Here is a 19,462-nt window from a genome sequence, read left to right on the forward strand (position 1 = left end):
ATGGACATTGTCTTTGTGACTTCACTCAAGAGCAGGACTGAAGCTCAATGTGCGTGGCTCCGACCACCCAAACTCCCAAATAATTCCAAAAATGGGCACAGAGGTAAATCGAGGGAGGAGTCGGGTGCCACTTGGCCTGAACACCTCAAAAGGTGAACCAGAGCTAATGCTCTGCTTACGTGTTGCTCATGCTACGACTTTTGATCTGAAGAGTCTACCTGCTATGGCTATTAGGCACTGCAGTGTTTTGAGCTAAATGCTGCAAGCTAACAAGCTCACAATGACAATGCTAACTGCTTATAGACGCTAAACACAAAGACAGTTTTGCAAGAATTGACATATAAACCAAATGCATCTGATACAAATTTTGACTAACAAAAGCACTACCTGAAAAGTCTGGGGGGGGGGGGGTTGAAGTTAATCCAGTTCATCCTGAGGAGGACATAAATGTGTAAACCATATTTTATGAGAATCTATTCAATTGATGTCAAAATATTTCTTTCCAAATCAAAAATTGCAAATTCTGTGGAGATAGTGGATTACCATTAGGATTCATCGTCAGGACCCACATAACTGTATAACAATCAATATGATGACTAATGAGATATTTCAGTCTGAACCAAAGTGCAGGAACTACTGACCAACTGACCACCGACCAAACAACTGACTGCCACGAGCTTTGTTTCGTTATAAATATATTTTATATTTATATATATTTGTAATATATAATACATGTAAATATTATATCATTATAATATAATATAAATATTATATGTAAATACATATAATATATTTTATAAAAGCAACACTATAACCCTAACATACAACTGTTCTTTGTCTTTGCGCTACCATAGTTGTGTCAATTTGACAATGTCGTTACATAGCAGTTGTGGGTTTGTTTAGAGACCGACAGAAAACACCCAACATAACAGGAAGAAAAAAATATGTATTGGTTTAAACTGTGTTGAGGTTGTAGTGTCTTTTCATTATGTCTTTTGTGTGTAAATTCTGTATAAATGCATTTACATTTCAGTGAATCGACACTCAACTTATTTTTAAGACTTCAGTTAATTAGTGTTGGATGTTCAATTAATTTTAAACCCTGCTTGTTATTCATGTCTGAATAAACTGTCTGTTTTTTTTTTTTTTACAAGTAAAATGTTTCAAAGAGAAACATTTGACAGAAATTGTCATTGCCTTTGTATTATGGCAGGGAACTTTAAGACATTACAAAGAGAGATTATTCCAAAACTGAAGCAAATAAAAAACAAAAAAACAACTTCTGCACAGTAATTTTGTACAAACCATGAATCTGAAAGGAAATGTCACATTGTGTTTTTTTACAAATTAGACCTACCTCAGTTAGTTTTTTTTCACACACACCAAAGATTTGCCTTTCAGTTGCGAGTAAACTGATGATGAGCAACATATCAAATGATGTTCCCAAATGTCACTTTTCATTACTTGTTTGTGATGCCACAAATGAGTTCACACAATTTCTCACACAAAGCACACATGGACGCACACAAACTCAAAGTTAAATGGAAACAAATGAAACTTGGAGAATGGAAAAAGAAAGAAAGAAAGATTAAAAGAGAGAAAGGAAAGAAAATCAATGACTAATTTTTCACCCATGCGCACTGATAAACATTTCTGCATTTCATGCATCATGTTAAACGGTCTATTTTTCATTTGTAGCACTATAGAAAACAAAGTTAAGCTGTTAATCCGTTGTGTTTACAATCACTAATAATGTAAACAAACCTTTAACGGTGTCAGAAAACAGTGAAAATCTGAATGGACTTGTCTTTTGTCAGTTAAAAGTGGACGGGATATCAAGCACCTGTTTACTAAAACATCATCAATATGTTTACATTATGGATCAAATGTGTACTGTGAGGGGCCCTCAGTCAAGGTGGTAAACTCACAGGAAATGATCACTCTGTTGTGCCCCTAAACTTGCATTGTTTAATGGCTAAATCCAAACTTTAGAGTCTTACTGAACCTCTATCAGTCACAGCAGGCTGCTGTAACCAGCAAAAAAGCACAAAATAACTCTGCACACTACCAGCTCAGTGACAAACATCAGACAGACACAGTAAGCAACAAGCTGGTGAACACAGTGGAGCATTTAGGAGCTAAAGAGTCAAATATTTTGCTCAAGAGTTGGTGGGGACCAAAGACAGAGTAAAACAAGACAGACACAGAATGAGTATTTACCAAATGGCCAAAAACACAACTCCGAACGAATCATAATGCTGCTCCGCTGGATGTGATGAAGGCAACAGTGAGATAACCATACCTTAAAAGGTGATAAATGGTCTGCACTTATAAAGCGCTTTATCACCTTAGTGCTCTCAAAGTGCTTTCCAGTTTGCCTCCCATTCACCCACTCAAACACATGGCAGCAGAGCTACCTGCCAACATAGGGAGCAACTTGGAGTTTGGTGTCTTTCCTAAGGACATGTAGAGAGGAAGAACTGGGGATTCAACCCCCAACCATATTATTAGCGGGCAACCCACTCACCGCCAATCATCAAAAGCCAGTGTTGTTTTTACAGGTATTGCCATCTCAAATGTACAAATGTACTTTCATTAGAGGAAGATTTTCATCTATAACCCTTGAAGCTGATGACTGTGCTGAAGTTAAATCTAGCTTTGATGGAGATATATATGATTATTCTAGGGATCAATTAGTGACTCGCTAACTACTAATCAATTATTAATACAAAGGTAACCAAAAACAGAACATGCAGGGACATAAGGGACAGGTTTTAAGCTAATGAGGCAGAGGAAAATGATCAATTATTAAAATGAACTGGGAATGAACAGAAAATGGGTTCACAAATAGGTGAGTATGTGCAAAAGAAAAAACAGAGGGTTTAAAATTACATTCACTGAAGTACTTGTTCTCAGCAGATTAAGCATGATTATATAATCTGGGCTGAGTTGATGATCATGATCTGTTTCATCGTACTTACAGTAAATCACGTGCAGCAGATCAACAATTTCTGAGAATTCAAGCAGATAAAGAAGTCTCATGTAGCTAAATATTCACAGAACCAAAAAGGACAAATGAAGAAGCACATTTGAAATGCAAAAAGACTGGAAGACATATTCATAGTGAATGTCAATGAGGCGGATCAGGGGCTCTCAAATGGTTATGATATAGATTTATGTGTTCTGACATCCCACAGATGGTGTGAATTAGTCAGGGAGGGGGTGCCAGCATGAGGTCAAGAGGGATGACCTGGCCTTCAGCACACCACTTGGGAAACCAAAGCAACAGACATGTGCAGCTCCTGCTGCTGCTGCTGCAGTGCAACAACTCAAAGGCAGCTACAGCAACCGTTATTGAAGCTACAGAAGAGAAAGTGCTCCCGTGAACTGCTCTAATCGCATCATCCTGAGAGATAAACAGCATTGAAAGGAACCACAGCAGCACAAACGTGCATAAAAGCCAATTGGGTGATAGAAAAGCAACATTGATTTTGACATACAACAGAAAAATAATTGTGTAAATATGAAGACACACAAACCAGATCAAATGGGTTTCTAAATGTGTAATGATTGATTTTTTTCGTTCATTGCCTAGAAATGATTTTGCATTTGAGACTAGTTTTTTATGAGCCAGTACTTTCTGGTAATATGAGCAATGATAGAAATGAATAATTTTGTGGAGAATTAAAGGAAAAGAGTAAAGGGCTTCAGCTTTATGAGAAGAAAACAAGAGACACCGAATGTTTCATAAACCAACAGAGAAGCAGAGGGAATTGGCAGATTGCCTCAGGAGACTGTTACCATATGTCTGACAAAACGAGAGGTGGAAATATAGACTTAGAAGGAAGAGAGAAACCCAATAAACAAGTAAATTATATAATCTTCTGTAAATAAAGGGATAGGGTCTCACCTGATTGATGTGTTTCAGTTTGTCAATGATCTGATTTATAACAGGGTCCGCTCCCTTCACTTTGACTTCAGGGTTGGCGCTCTGAGCTTTGATCCCGTTGCCGACCACACGGAGGGTGTAGCTGTGAACAAAGTACAGAGGACAGCGGGGCTTGTAAGTACTTTCATATATCCTCCAGTCATGTAACATCAGCAATACCAGCAGCAGAAAGTAACAATGCACATTTACTCGAGTACTGTACAGATTATTGTACTTTACTTTTTCATGTATTTCCATTTCACTTAAGTGGCAACCAACAGTGCAGTCACCTATTATGAAGCCCGGAGTTCAGATTTTGGCCAGCGCCATTCGTTAGTTCTGAGCGGTTTAAAGCCAGAAGTAACCATATTTGGACGACCCGGGGAGGAGCGAGCAGGGGATCCGACTTGATTTGACTGGAAACCAGACGGCACTACGTCCCGCCCACCGATACCCATAACCTAACTACACTACAGGACTGTCAATCAATCAAACACTACCCCCCAAAAACACCTTTTTAAAGCCTATTTTCTTATTAATGAGGGAATTATTGTCAGATGGACTGACAGAAAAATAATAAAAAGGAGTGACTTTCGCTAGCAACACCACAAGTATATAATTAACTTTACTATAAGGACAAGGAAAATGTATTCACTTTATATTTCATGAGAGAAGTTAAATGGGAGTCTAAGGAGTCAGAGGGTTTTTGCAGCCAACCCTTAGTGGCAGTGTGGGACTTCCGCACTGGCCTCATCTTTCAGACCCAGAAACTACATCCACTTTTATTTACAGTCAATGATTTCCCTACATTTCATGGGCAATAATACACGTTTACTCCAGTTCACTTGTTTGACAGGTATAATTAGTGGGTACTTTGTACATTACAATTATAAATAAAAAACATGATAACAGTAGGAGTGAAAATAGCAGCTACAAGAGAAACATGCTACTTTTACATTGATGTAACAGTAATATCAAAATAACAACGTCACAGAATCAGTATCTTTATTTTGCTACTTAAATATATTTGACTGTTAACACTTCTGTAGTTTCATAGTGTATAAACTGCAGGACTGTTGCATCTAATGGGAGTATTTTTACATTGTAGTAGTGGCATCTGAATTCTTCTTGCACCACTGAGGAATACTCTGGCGATTTGTAAGAAAAAAAAAAAAAAACTTGAATCGCTCACACTGAATTAAATCCAATCTGTTATCTCTTCTTCTTGTGGAGAGCAATACAAAAAGATGATAAATATTCTGAACTTACACAAAGGTGATGGTATAATTCACTTGTAGGCATACCCTGGGGTTAAAGTGGGATTTGTGATGTGGGCGGAACACGATTCTACTACACGTGTGTATGAATGTGCGTCTCTGCGGCAGTGCTAAGGCAGCTATCACATATATGGTTTGATAACAGCCATATATCAAGCCTTTATGATACCTCTTAGAAATTAAACTATTAGACAACCCTGTGAGCTTCAATACACAGCATTAATCCTTGTTTTAAAGCAGTTTATTGTTGTTATAGTTTGGTAACAGGCTTTAGTTCACTTCAAGGACTCCTCGCTCTTTGGCTTCACGACGGTCTGACAGCTGTAATGCCTCTGACCATGGTGGTTGGTGATTGAACACAATTCACCCACATCTCAATCTCCAGCATATCATTTAATCAAACTAGCGGATCAAGGTAAAGTCACTCATTGCCAAACAATATGAGCTCTTGGCGTTTGCCGTGTGTGCATGTTTTTCAGCAGTGCAGATGCAGCAGACCACCAAAGTGTTGCCTAGATGTCCCTTTGAACTTGAATATCTGAATTATAGATTTAAAAATAAAACATGAGTAACAATCAGAGGCCAAAATGAGGTAGCAAAAATTGGTTCTGATCATTAAGCAAAACAAGATTAGAAAGAAGAAAGAAGGATGAATAAATAGAATGCAGGATAGGGAAGCCTAATTTATTTAAAAGAAAAGGTGAAAGGCAAAATTCTAATTAAGTCAGGATGCCAAGGTCCTTGAGACGTAATTTTGATGTTAATTTCCTGCAAATCAAAGCTCCCAGATGTGATTAGTTTTGGAAAAATAAAGCAGCCATGTGAGGTCCTCTTTTACTTTTATCTAGCTTTATTTATTTAGCTCCTTTTTGTTTTTTTGGTTCTTTCTTTTCTTTTCTTTTTTTGCCATCATCCTTTTTGTCTCTGCTGTGGTTGCGGTCTTTTTTCTGGCAGCCATGTTAAATGAAATATTAAAGTAATTTAAAATCTATCCACACTAGCAGCACTTTGGTCATTTACAAAACTAAAGGCGAAATTTGTGTTTACAAAAATCAGTTTTAACTGGGGTCAAATATTCGCAATCATGTGTGACTCATGTCATTTACTGCCACTGAAAACAAATTTAAACATGTCTAATGTATCAAGTTATTCCACATGCAATAGGTGGCATGATGTGAAAAAATTAACCAAAAAGTGAGTGTTTTGCTCAGAAAAACACTTGCAGCACAATTCAGAGACCGTTTCTTTTGTGCTTGTGATGCTCAGCAAATTCAAATCAAAAAAGTCTTCACTCATTCATATCCGTTTATTTAGTAAGGGTTGAGTAAAGCAATAGACAATATTTAGGGTGTGTTCGAATCCAGTTTTTCTCATTTTACTGCAGATAATCCGAACGCAAAGTGAGGAGCTTTGTTTAAAGGGGTTGTACTTGATCTCTTAATTAATCAAAAGTGTGTTTCATCTCCCATTCCCTTTAAAAGCCATGTGAGCTTGTATCCTGGCAGATTGCTCTTATGGCAGATTTCCCAAGTGATAGAAAAGAACATGTCACTGCAGAGGAAACGGATATGCTTGTGCTCAGACTAACTGATGTCCACATATGTCCCTATGTATAAAACAAGCAGACTGCATTAGGGTTGTGTACCCACCCATGTAGGTGCATATATTGCTATCTTAATAATGCACCCTTAAATTAACAGCAATACTGCAAAGCAGTGCTCAAAATTGCCTTAAGACAACATTTTTGTTTGTCAATGGTACAATCACATTGAGCTGCATCAAGATAGCAAGGCTCCAACAATACACCCGACCATACCACATTTTAAGACGGATACGCTTCTGGGTATTCAGATGGCTGCAAACACATTTGCTATTTTAACAACTGCGTCCATCTGAATCTAGCAAAGATATTTGTGCCAGGTGTAACACAGCCCAAAATGTCTCTCCAAATAAAGCGCGTCACACGATCTGCAGTTTCCCCTCATGGCCACTACACCAACACGGAGCCTAATGATGTTACTGAGGGTTTGGAAGTAAATATGTCTTTATCATCACATTTTCAGTGACACAAAAGTCAAATAATAAAATGCAAGAAGAAAACAATCCGAATTTTGAGCACTGCTTTGCAGAAATGTCAGGAAATTACATCAAATCACGAGCTTTGCTCTGTTGAAAGTTTTCTTTTTGCCGTTTTTGATTTCACAAAGATTTTTAGCTTTGATTTGTTGGATAATTAAAAATTATTATATTTTAACATAGACTTTTATTTTATTCGAGGTTGGGTAATGTCATTTCTGGCAATTAAAATTAGCAAAGGATGAGTTAATCTTAACCTAAGAAAATTAAGTAAAAACATTTCTTATAAATTAGGGAAGAGCAATGTTTCGTATGAAAAGGAGTTTGGAGACATCCTGTGAATTTAATGAGGGTATTTTAGTGCATGTCAACAGGTTCTCAGGTTGCCTGCCACAACATGATTTCTTTGAATAACTTGGCTTCTTGTGGGTATCCACCAAAACATAAATGTGAAAGTCAAGGTCCTGTTTGCTCGATGCAGTGGGTGACTGCAGCTGGAGGCTGATGTGTTGGGACTAAGCTGCACCTCAACCGTGTATACTGCAGCTATGATCCACCTGCCTCAAGCTTTGTTTAATCCCTGGACACACCTGCAGAGATTGATATTGCTGTTGTATTGTCTATAAATTGTTAAGGGGCCACCTGTTAAAAAGAAATGAAAGCAAAAAACAAAACAAAAAAGAATCAATATTAAAGAAAGATTACTTGGCTCACGTGCACTTGTAGCTTTTGATAATCTCATAAAATCCACATCTTTATGACCTTTCCTGCTGTCTTTTTCCCCTTTTTGTTCTGCATGATTGACAGCATACTGAAGAGATTACACCAGAGCCATCTGTGCCCTGTTTCACCCAATGAAAATACGGACGGCCACACATCTATATAAAAACAGTGTGGGCTATTACGGAAAACTGCTTTATATTGTGAAAAATACATGCACAAATCTGGAGACAGTTAAATGTGGAACACGTAAAATATACTGTGTATCCATGCACACAAACGCACACATTCAGGAAACTCATCTTGCATTCAGTAAGAAATGTATTTCCTTATGCCACTGGGATCCATAACCTGAAACGCATACAATCACTTGCAGCATGCTGCAGAGCGAGGAATGAAACACAAAAGCTCTGGGGGGAAGAGGGGGTTCGAGAAAATACAGGTCTGCTCCTTAAAAGGTGCCGGAGATAAAAACATTGATCATAGTCATCATGCATTCTTCAGGGTGAGTAAAAAGCATCCAGTAGTATCAAGCACAACCTACAAGAAGATATCAAACAGCTGAGTGATTGCCTGCGTCTCTGTAGACCAGCAGCAGGATCCTATAACACATATTGTTCTCCCCAAAGGGACGCTTGGTTTGCGTCTCATCCCTGCTCACCCTGCTGTTCAGCCCAAGATTGAACATTTCAATCATTTTAATCTTGGTTCTTATCCCCATTTATTCAACTATACTCCACTGTAAGTGCAAAACATTCACGTGTGGAACAAAGAAATCTGAGGCCTCTTTTGGTACGTCAAAGTAATTTACGCTGATCACAGCACAGGAGCAGCATGTCCCTTCTCCTGACATCACCAGTACAGTGTGCTCTAATACTATGGTCGTGCATCAAACAGACACAAGCCACAGCGCGTGATTTGATGTTTGCCTTTCCTCATTGCATGTCTAATACTTTGGTCCAATCTGTCTCACTTTGTTTAGGACTGTGACAAAGATTAGATAAGAATTGGACTAAATGTAATTGTCATATCTATTTTGAGGAGTTGTTTTGTCTCATTGCACAAGAAGATAAAGTACAACTGAATGAAGAAAACATCTTCGGTAATCTGGCAAGTAGTGTCATAAAACATGCTGCCAATATAAAAAAAAACAAAAACAGAAATGTTTCAAGTTAGAAAATGATGTTTCCAGGGTGCAGAACAAGTGAATGTAGTGTGCACTACACTGTATATGCTTGCTGTAATATATGAGTCATGCAACTGCCATGTTAAAACTAAAATAAACTTAAATTTATCATTCATTTTACCAGTTGGTCGCAGTGGATACAAGTTGTGAACTCAACATTTGCTGCTTTGCTACCACGTGGTACGGCTGAACTCAACTTTACTTGACTCAACTTTTCTGGTTTTCCATCGAGCAAAAACCGTATAATACCTGGTATTGTTTTTCCTGATCACCTTTGTTGAAGTTTAAAGCGAGCTGAGCAGATACTAAAAGGTGATGTAAAAACCCTCGAGACCACTGATCTGTCAGAGAGAATCATCACTGCAAAGTTTCATCACGACATGGTACATCCTGCACCAACCCACCAGCCAAGCTACTATAGCAGCCACAGTTGTTTCATTTACTGGACTACTCCACTGATGGTACCCTGTAAACCAGGCAATGGAGGAGGTGACGATTCTCTGTTTGGTCAATGATGAAAGGATCTTGCAAGTGTGTGAGTCACTTTGAAAATGATGTCACGGTAGTTTCACGCGGCGTTATTATGAAGACTGCCTACACTGAGGGGATTCAGTCTGCCGTGGAAAGCAAGATCCAGAAAAGTCGAGTCGAGTTGAGCTACAGCATGTGGTGGAAAAGCAGCAACCGACATAGACTGGTATCATCACACTTGAAGTTGATATTGTGGTTCTCAACAAGCAACTACGGAGGCAAATTAGAGCTGTCTATGGCCATCTGGTAAAGGTACTCATGTCCAATATTCCCTATCTTTTAGCTCTGTTTTCAGTGGCTAAATGCATGAAGGTTTTGGTGCAATGCAGATGATGTACAACAGGTTTTTAGAGCATTTTTAGTGCCACCCATTGCCGGGTAAAAAGATGCTACTGTACGTCCTGTTGATATTGCTGTTCAAATTCACTACTTTACTAAAAATAATGTCCAGCTTTAAATACACTATATATTCTACTATTTTAAACTTAATACTTAATCTTAGAGATACAACTACAAACTAAAATGCAGTGACTCAGTCTGCTTTTGTGTAATTTCTGGAGGCGGATTACTGATGGCTGTCGAACGTTCACAACATCGTTTAAATAGCAGGTCACAGACTGCTCCTACTGTTTCAGATCCATTAGTATGCTTCTGGTGCCTTTGGGATATCAATCATGAGGAAAAGCTGAGCATACATGTTTATTATTGGAAGTCACACAATCTATCTTTAAGTTATGAGTTCACATGTATAATTACTATGGTGATAAATAAAACAGTGTTATTTTAGGTTGAGGCTGTCTTTTTGCTGCCGTGTATGCCAAGTTGGATTCTAACAAAGTGTTAATAAGAAGAGAAGAAAAGTAACAATCAAGAGCCAATGGTGATCTGTTGAATTTTAATCTGAAATAAAGAGATGTCTATCAAGCTAATATGTGATTAGTTTATGGTTTTTTTTTTACAATTCTTGAAAGAAAATGGGCCAAAAACAAAGCTGGCTGAGAGCCCCTTCATCAAAATGTTATGGAGAAGGGTTCAGCAGCCAGGGAGATGAAGGAGGTAGACCATGCACACTGTTCATGGTTGGCTGAGTGAGAAACAAAGCAGGCCTGCAGTTAGTTGGCTCGAAGGCATTACCTGCCTTTCAGTTGTCACCGAGGAGACAAAAGTCCTTCTGGCTCATTGCCGAGCGCAGATAGGATCTGGGTGAGTCGGCCACTTCACAGAAAATACTTCAGGCAAGACAAAGGGACATATGCAGTTAAATGTATAAAATCAACAAGAGGTCCCTGCTTCGAACAAACATCTGCTTGGTGCAGAGTTAATATGGTAATAAGAAAGAAATCCCCCCCCCCCCCCCAGTGTGTGAACACAACAATCTAAATAGGTAATACATCAAGATTTCCTTTCCTAAATAACAATATGTCTACGACAATAAACACAGGACGTCACTAGTTTTCTGATGTCTGTGGGAATGCAATTTTATTTATGGCTGATTCCGATAAATTAATCAACAATACTTTCACAGACAGGTAATAAGGTATTTTCATAAAGGATTATTGTAATCAGGATTACAAGGTTTGACGGTGTGTGTATCTAGAACTGTGTACCTTCACCGAGAGCTGTGACAAAGGGGATAATAAGACAGCACTCAACTGTGCTGCTGGCAAAGATTTAGCTCCAAACATCACTACTGTCATGTTTGTTCCAATTACTAGGAGGCCCTGAGCTTTAAAGTCCTATTGACTTGTGCCAGGGAGACACTATGGAATTAGCCAGACAGAAGTGTTTGACCAACGTAGCAGCGGTAATTAATATGGTCTGGTCTAGTTGATCGGGGGGTTATGGGCATTTTGTGTCAGGAATCTGTGCTTAAATTGTTGTACCGAGATGTTGGGACCTGCGCTTTCGAGGAGACAGCTTAATGACGGATTCATGAACACAAAGTTCTGCAGCACTGAAATGTGTAAGTGCACTCTGATGACAGAGAAGCAAACGCCACTCAGAGGAAATGAGGGGAGAAAGATTGGCAACAACAAAAATAAAGCAGATTGCATAACGGCAACTTCTGACAAAAAAAAAATGACAAATATTATTTTCCATATACGCTTGTCCACACAAGAGTGTTTGACTGAACATTTCACACTGAATATGTTACTTTTATTTATTTTTAGCAAGAAAGTTTAAAAAGCACATTTCTCTCTTTTAGCCAAGAAAATTATGTTTATTTTTCTCAATCAGCTTATTTTCCATTGGACAAATTTGGCCAATATTTGTATTGTATTTCTGCTTTCCTCTTAAGTAAAGGTAATGTTGCTTCATCGTTTCCCGGCCATTGGGTCAGAATATATTATGCCAAATAATTTTTTTTTTTTATCAACCTGAAAATAATCCATTTTCATTGGATGTATTTTCAAAGTGCTAAATACTTGTTTTTGCTGCAAAATCATGTTATTTTATTGTTATGTTTAGTTAATTTCACAAAGCACCAGATTAAAGTTGGGGAATCTCAGGGTTTTAGTTAAATACTGACTTGGAGCATCAAGGTGGATTCATAGAGTTTTTCAATATTTAACAAAAAACTGACTGTTTTCCAAACTTTGTTCTCTATAAAAACCTTTTAGTAGCCTAAACTTACCAACACATTGGCTGCAAGACCGTTTCCAGTGTGAACCTCCCTACAATCTCTCTGCAGTACAGGGATGTCCAACTATGTCTTCTTTTTTTTTATGATTGCTGGTTTTATGACGAGCAATGGGTTGTGTGTGTTCTGATAGTATTGTTACTCTGTGCTGTTTATTCATCACATTTATTGTCCAAAATATATTTCCACCTGGGGGCAAATAAAATATATCTTGATTTTGACCTTCAGGCTTCCTGGAGTGGGAAGAATGCTGCCGGTGAGTATAATGCAGGCAGCAATTACGCTCCCTCCAAAATGTATCCACATATTTTGTAGGAGATAAAGCTGGACTATCAATGACTGGATGTGAATCAAATATTACACTTTTTGGGTTATTCACTTGATTACACTTCTGGTGTGTCTGCCTTTAGGTTTACAGTATGTCCCCGTTTGGTCTCCTTAACACTGACGCAACAGCTTAGGAGGGACGCTTCCATCACTTGGTGCTTGTTTGTTTATTCATTCATGATCGTACAGAACACATCGCTGGGGGGGGGGGATTGACAAAGTCTTTAAACGGCACAGAGGCCCAGGATTCCTGCACAAGAGGAGCACAGGGCGAGCTGGTAGAGCAGAGAGTATGCTGCAACTATAGAGGTCAAGTCAATACATGACTTTATTCATTCACAGTATGCCGTCAGTCTGATTTAATGTTATACCAAAGTCAATTGCAAATTTCAGTAAGTAACCTGCATTTCAAATGAGGGAGAGACAAAGCTGAAGTCGATCGGTTGCTGTATTGAAGATCGTCTGACACATGTTTAGTTCCATTGTGCCTTTTTGTTTCCAACACTCTTGTGGTTGTTACAACATCTCGGTGCACCAGCCTCACCTTGATAGCCACAACAAAACTATTTATACACACCCAGAGAAAACTGTAAATAAACAGCATTCTTCCAGCATTTGAACATATTTACGAAGTGTCATATGATGTGGTAAAACAACAACAAACCTCACATTCACAGACATCTATTATTAGAGCTGGAAAGAGGGTCTTACATTGTGACAAGATTTCCGTGTGAATTTCAGCAGCTGTGTGAATACCAGCAACTGCATCATGCACGCTGTTCACGCCAAATACTGCAGATATCTGAAGTCCTCAAAAAGGCAATGGGACTTCTATAACACCTCTTAAATATTTGATTTTTATGGAGAGTAATAAGGACAAATGGAAAACTTGGCTGTCTAGGAGATACAATGGCCTCATAAAAGCAGATGGTCACCAAAAGAGAGACATTTTAAAGATGTTAATGCCCCATAAGGGCAATAATGTTCAGGATTTAACAGATGTCGTAAGAGCAGGGCAGACAATAAAAGACTCATCAGAGCTTTTATGACATCAGTGATCAACATGCTCATATCAAAGATAATGCTCCGCTGTGTTTCTTTACAATGGATGAGCGCTGTATCTGTTCAATCAGTCTGGAAGTTTTACTTCAGTGCAGAATATAAATACATATTCTGCAGAGTTTACTGTACAAGTTGTTTGGTCTCAATCCAATGCAGATTATCAAAATCATCTCTCTGATGAAAAGATTTTTCCTCTCTGGCAGAACATTTAAGAGGCTTAGTCGTCTTCACCATCTACGTTCAAAGACCGAGCTTGTCCAGATTTTCAACACCTGCTTCATAAAGATACAGAGAAAAATAACAGAGGATGATTATGAATTTATAGGGAGTTCTGTAAACATGCTCAGACAAATCAACAGGCCTTAAGCAACACCCTTATTCCCTGGCTATCAACTAGAGGAGGCAGCGAGGATGTCAGACATAAAGTAAACACTCAGGCAATGATTGGACTTCCTCTCATAGTGTCACTGTTTCATAACAGTATCTATCCAGCCGAGTGGTACGGCGTGAAAGGAGCACAAAAGTAATGCAATGAGGCCTGAAGAAGCATGCTCAAGCACTCTAGTTTTGGGATATTTAAGCAGGATATGAACACGTAATCCTTCCACGCTATGATTAGCAGTGCTGCAATTCTTACTGATCTGTCCTTTACTTTCAAAACATCTGGGCAGCAGGAAGCACATCATTTCTGAAGCATATTAAAGTACGCCAATGTGAGCTCTGATATATCTGTACCTTTCCACCATAAAAAAAAAAAAAAAAAAACATGACGGGGCTTATTGTGATGATTTTGAACAGATTTCTAAAACGGTTACCTAAAAGGGACATTTGTGGCTGTGTGAAATGGAGAGGTCGGAGAAGTCTAGAGCTCATTTACTGAAGAGAAACTAGCAACGCCACAATGTAAAAAAAAACTCAGTTACAAGTAACAGTTATGCAATCGAAATACTATTGAAGTTAAAGTAAAACTTTTAGCAACAAAATGTACCTGAAGTATTGATAGTAAAATGACCTTCTATGCAGAAACGCTTCTGCTGGTGTTATATCATTTCAGTTGGGAGAACTACTTTTGATACATTAACATGTAAGAAGTGCATAATTGGTAACTGGTGCACATGCTAATACGCTAATCATAAGTTTTGTATGTAAAATCTTAATCTGCAATAGTAAAGTAGTAAACTAATAGTAAATGTACAAAACCTTTCTTAGTTTATGAAATAAACTGGAAATAGTAAAGTGAAGTACAAGCACTTCAAATCAATCTTATAGGTCCCATATTGTACAAAATTTAGATTTATTTCAGTTGTTTTTTTTATATTATAAAGGAGTTCTGTATACATATTGTGAAAGTATCAAAATGTACAAAGCCCGTATTTAGCAACTGTGATTTTTGGGCTTCCATAAGTTTGTAATGTCACAAATTTAGCACAAATATCTGCCCTCGGCACAAGCCACTGTCTAAACCTTTATCTGAAGAAAACAGCGAGCTGATATTCTGTCGTGGAGCTAGCAAGCCACAAAACTGAAGAAAACCTGGAGGTTGGGCCGGGCGTGCATCACTCAGCGAATCAAAAGAGAGGCTCATTGTCTTCATCGGGCCTTAAAGACACAGACACAAAACGGATGATACTTGGTAGAAGCTTAAACGAGGAGATGTAAAACTATACTGAGATAGTTTTTAGTACTTAAAATCCCTAAATGAACTTCCAGTATGGTATTGATATTTTAAGGCTTTAGCTGTAGAGCCTAAACACACAGGCAATATGACTAACCCTGCACTTTCTTGCATCTTTTCAAAAATGTAGACCCACATCAGAGATACAGCAATGATTGCTCAGCATGAGCTGCTTTCTTGTTGGTAGACAACATCAAACAAGCTTTTGTTGAAGGAAACTTCATAAGTCATCTCCCTTTCAGTAACACATAATTAGCAATTAGCCATTTACCCAGCAGGCCTTCTGCTCAATGCAACTACCTCAATGAAAAAATACGCCAACGCAAAGATTGCACGGTGTATCTTGTCAGTGGTCAGACAAGGCCAGCCGCTCTGTATTACCAAGTGTATGAAAGTATGTAAACAAGAGTACAGCGGGGAATTAAATCTGTCGGATCATGTTGGATCCATCCATCTAGTGTTGCTGCTGTGATATAGATAACAAAAATCTGACACTCATCTATGAATCGAAATCTGCGCCGTAGGTATCCACAGTGGGACTGCCATTGATTCCTGGTGTCAAGCATAAAACCCGATTAAATGTTATGCCGCAGTCACATAATGCCCTTAAACCATGTCTTGATTAGGACACCTGCCTGCAGACAAGCGAAACCTAAAATTGTATAATGATAAAAGGAAGAAAAAGGAAAGGAAGAAACCATGGGAGGAATAACAAGAGCAGGACCCCTTAAAAGGATTAGCCTCAGATGTTGTTAAGGTTATCTCGCTCTCATGCCCTGTGATTGTTCAGAGTTATTGGTCACAAAGAAAAAAGGGGATAAAACATTCAAGTCCAGATTTTGTGCAAGAATGAAATAATTGTAGCTCCTTTAATGCAGCTGTAATCAATAGTTATATGACAATGCAGACAACATCCGTCACTTGTAGAGATGACTCCACAGAGAATTAGCAAAGTCTGCAGCACCTCTCGCCTGTGCAGACATTTATAGCGTTTCAGCTCATTGCTCAGCATGCAGTTTGTGCTGCCACTAATTCAAGGTTCCACACAGACACCACTGCGGCTCATTTAAAAACTCCAGATTGTACCGTGTGTCTCGTTTTTTTTGTCCTCGCAGCTCTGATTATTTCACCACAGCTGGCAGGAAAAGGAGACACATCTGCTGTCTCTCCAGCTACAGTCAGTGGGATGCACCACGCTGTCGCGACACCTCTGAGAAAACCCTGGAAGAGCCGCAGCAGTAAACAACACTTTGGCAAAAGGGACCAAAATACCAACAGAGTAATAACCCCCGTGAAGCTGTTTGTGGATATTTGCTCTCGGCCCCATTCTTCTTTTTGCTCAGTGTAAGATCGGCCGAGTGGGCCAAAGGAAAAACTGCTGCTAATGGCAAAGCAGCTCATAAACCTCCCAACGGCCCTCGAAAGCCTCAAGGTGAATGACGGCTGCAAAACGCCCGTCCGGATGATTTGAGTTGTGTTCAGGGCTTCTTCAGATTAAGAAGTCCGTTTGGCACCTAATTTTAAAGAATGACTGTCTTCCTGGGAAGGCAATGAAATGCAGCTGCAGAGAAGCAGATTCGCTAGCAACTGTATTTTTGCTCTAAGGTTATTTTCTGGAAATCATTGGCTGTTTTCTACCACCCCACGCAGGTCAAAACTGTGCAATCTCTTTCTGATTGTGGACGCATGCAGCTGCAAGACTAACCTGCAGATCCTGTGATAAAACTTTGGGGCCTTGTAGACTTCTGTTTGCATCAAACAGTCTTGTGCTGAATTTGCTGGGGCATCAACAAATTGGTGCTCATTTGGATTCTTCACCTCTTGTAAATGAAATAATAAATTAGAGTGGAATAATTTATTTCAAATAATTTGGAGATGTTAAATGTTTAAATCCCTTTCATCTGATTCTGAGGCAGCCACAACCTTTTTCCTGAGGCTCTTAGAGATCTTGGCATAATGACACCACCCACTGTAGGAAATGTAAAAAAATATTTAGCTTTTACAAAGTTTTAGGGACTTTTAACTACAGTCCACTAACAGGGAGAACACGAGACGTCCCGTGTTGTTTAAATAAGATGGGTTCCAATCATTGGTACCTAATCTAGAACTTCTGATTCCACTTTCGTGGATTTGAAAGTGTGATAAATGTTCTTGTTTTTTCTATTAGACCAAAAATCTTATTTAAACTATGAAACTATTACGCATCATTAAAATATATTCATATATTCATAAAATTCCCTTTTTCAAAAAGCATCATGTGTTTGCTTGTCCAAATACTGCATGTCAAAAAAGCCAACAATTTCCATGAGATGCACATATCTTTTCACACGACTCAGTCAAACTGCTCAGAAATGTGATGCAGTTTTGAGTTAAAACACATCATTTTCACATCGGTCACTTTTACTGCTATATTCCAAACATTGACCTATAATAAAGACCCTATAGACTGCATTTGAATAGAGATTGCTTTTTTAAAATTCAGGCCGATAGGTCCGTATTCATCCATCATGGCCCTCACTGCCACAACAAAGTAACTGTGGCAAGGCAAGGTTTACCCAGCCTTTTATTTACCACAACAGCTCTGATTTATATCCTTCATGAAGCAGGATTTATTGTATCAGACTGCTTCAGTTTTTTGCTCAATGTAGCTAATAAACTCAAAACTAATAGATGCGATGTTTATCTGGTTGCACTGAAAACAAAGTGAATAGTGGAACAGAGAGAAGCAGAGATATCCTACAGTAGCTTTGTTTAACATTTTCTTTACACATCATATCGCCAATCTTTCTTGAGCGACAGTAAGAGAGACAGTCAATTTTATAGTTGACTGATCACACAGGGTTTCTCTCTCCATCCTCAAACGGCCTCATCTGTGTTTATGCTTCCACACAGTATCTCCACACACTCATCTCTGTATGGCCAATCCCGAGAAAATAATACAACTAACGGCACCTCTTTCTACTCGTGTGGCTCTTAAGGCCACGGCTGCTCTCCCCCGAGGTCCATCACAATTACGTCTGTCTCTCAATCTCTTGCGCTAAAATCAGTCAATACGTTTCCCCTCAGGTAGGGCTTACAGTTTCACTTCCCTTTGAGACTAAGAAAATGTTCAACAAACTAGCTTTTAGATGCTGTGCTCAGCACAAAAGCAGATTCAAATAACACATTTATCCATTCAAAGAAGAATGAGCAGTGATGTGTGCGAATGGGAAATATACAAGTGCGGATGCAAAAAAACAAAACAAAAAGTTGATGCATGGGCTTTTATAGCTAATTCAGAATTAGCATATTAAACAAAACATTTAACGAACAGCCTGAGCGGATTTGGATGATGTGCTCACACAATTTTACAAAGTAGGATTAAAGTTACATGTTTATTCATTTGAAGAGCACAAATTGGGGAGATCCTTATTAGCACAAGATATGATATGCTTCCTCGTTCAGAATAGATTTTAGTGGGATTCATTTTCCCACCGTCAGCCATGTACAAATAAGCGTACAGTGCACACTCTGTGAAGATCATGATCATTTATGAGAAAGACTGTGAATTATCTTCCACCACAATTTTTCAGTTACATTAGAGGAAGCACTTACGAGTACCTCCTGTTTATGAGCTTGAAACTACCTGCACATTCATAAATACCACTTCATGCTCTCGGCGGGGATTGTATGCCAGCGGTTTGATGGGTTAATTCATTTGGGGAAGTTTTTAAATAACAAGCCCCAGGGTCGGCTGTGAAGTTTTGTGATTATTATCTGTCATGTTACTTGGCTTTTACAACATGCCCTCACCGCTGGGCGCAGCCGTTATGATACGGTCCTTCCTCAAACACACTAATTTATCGCTGCCACAAAGTTCTTTTATGACAGCGAGGTGTCAGCGCAATTTAAATGTCAAAACAAGGCCTTCTCTGTTATTTCACAATGGAGGGCAAAATAATTTGCTTCAGAGTGATAATTAATGCTCATTTTACAAGCCTGACCCTGAGCATAAATTTTATTTTACAAGTATTTTTACTTTTAGATTAAATAGTCATTT

At 38.6% G+C, this 19,462-nt stretch overlaps 1 protein-coding gene across 1 annotated transcript in view; it reads right to left on the reverse strand.

The window, feature by feature from the left end:
• gpc5a (glypican 5a) overlaps window positions 1–19,462 on the reverse strand; it is a 123,012-nt gene that overhangs the window by 61,764 nt on the left and 41,786 nt on the right. Inside the window, exon 7 of the mRNA XM_069697752.1 lies at window positions 3,911–4,031. Coding sequence (XP_069553853.1) covers window positions 3,911–4,031 — 121 coding nt within the window. The remainder of the gene's footprint in view (window positions 1–3,910; window positions 4,032–19,462) is intronic.

The sequence above is a fragment of the Brachyistius frenatus genome, unplaced genomic scaffold, assembly GCF_029030835.1.
Source record: "Brachyistius frenatus isolate BFR_SWC_R1_liver_20210118 unplaced genomic scaffold, ASM2903083v1 Contig_24, whole genome shotgun sequence".
Lineage (NCBI taxonomy): Eukaryota > Metazoa > Chordata > Actinopteri > Embiotocidae > Brachyistius > Brachyistius frenatus.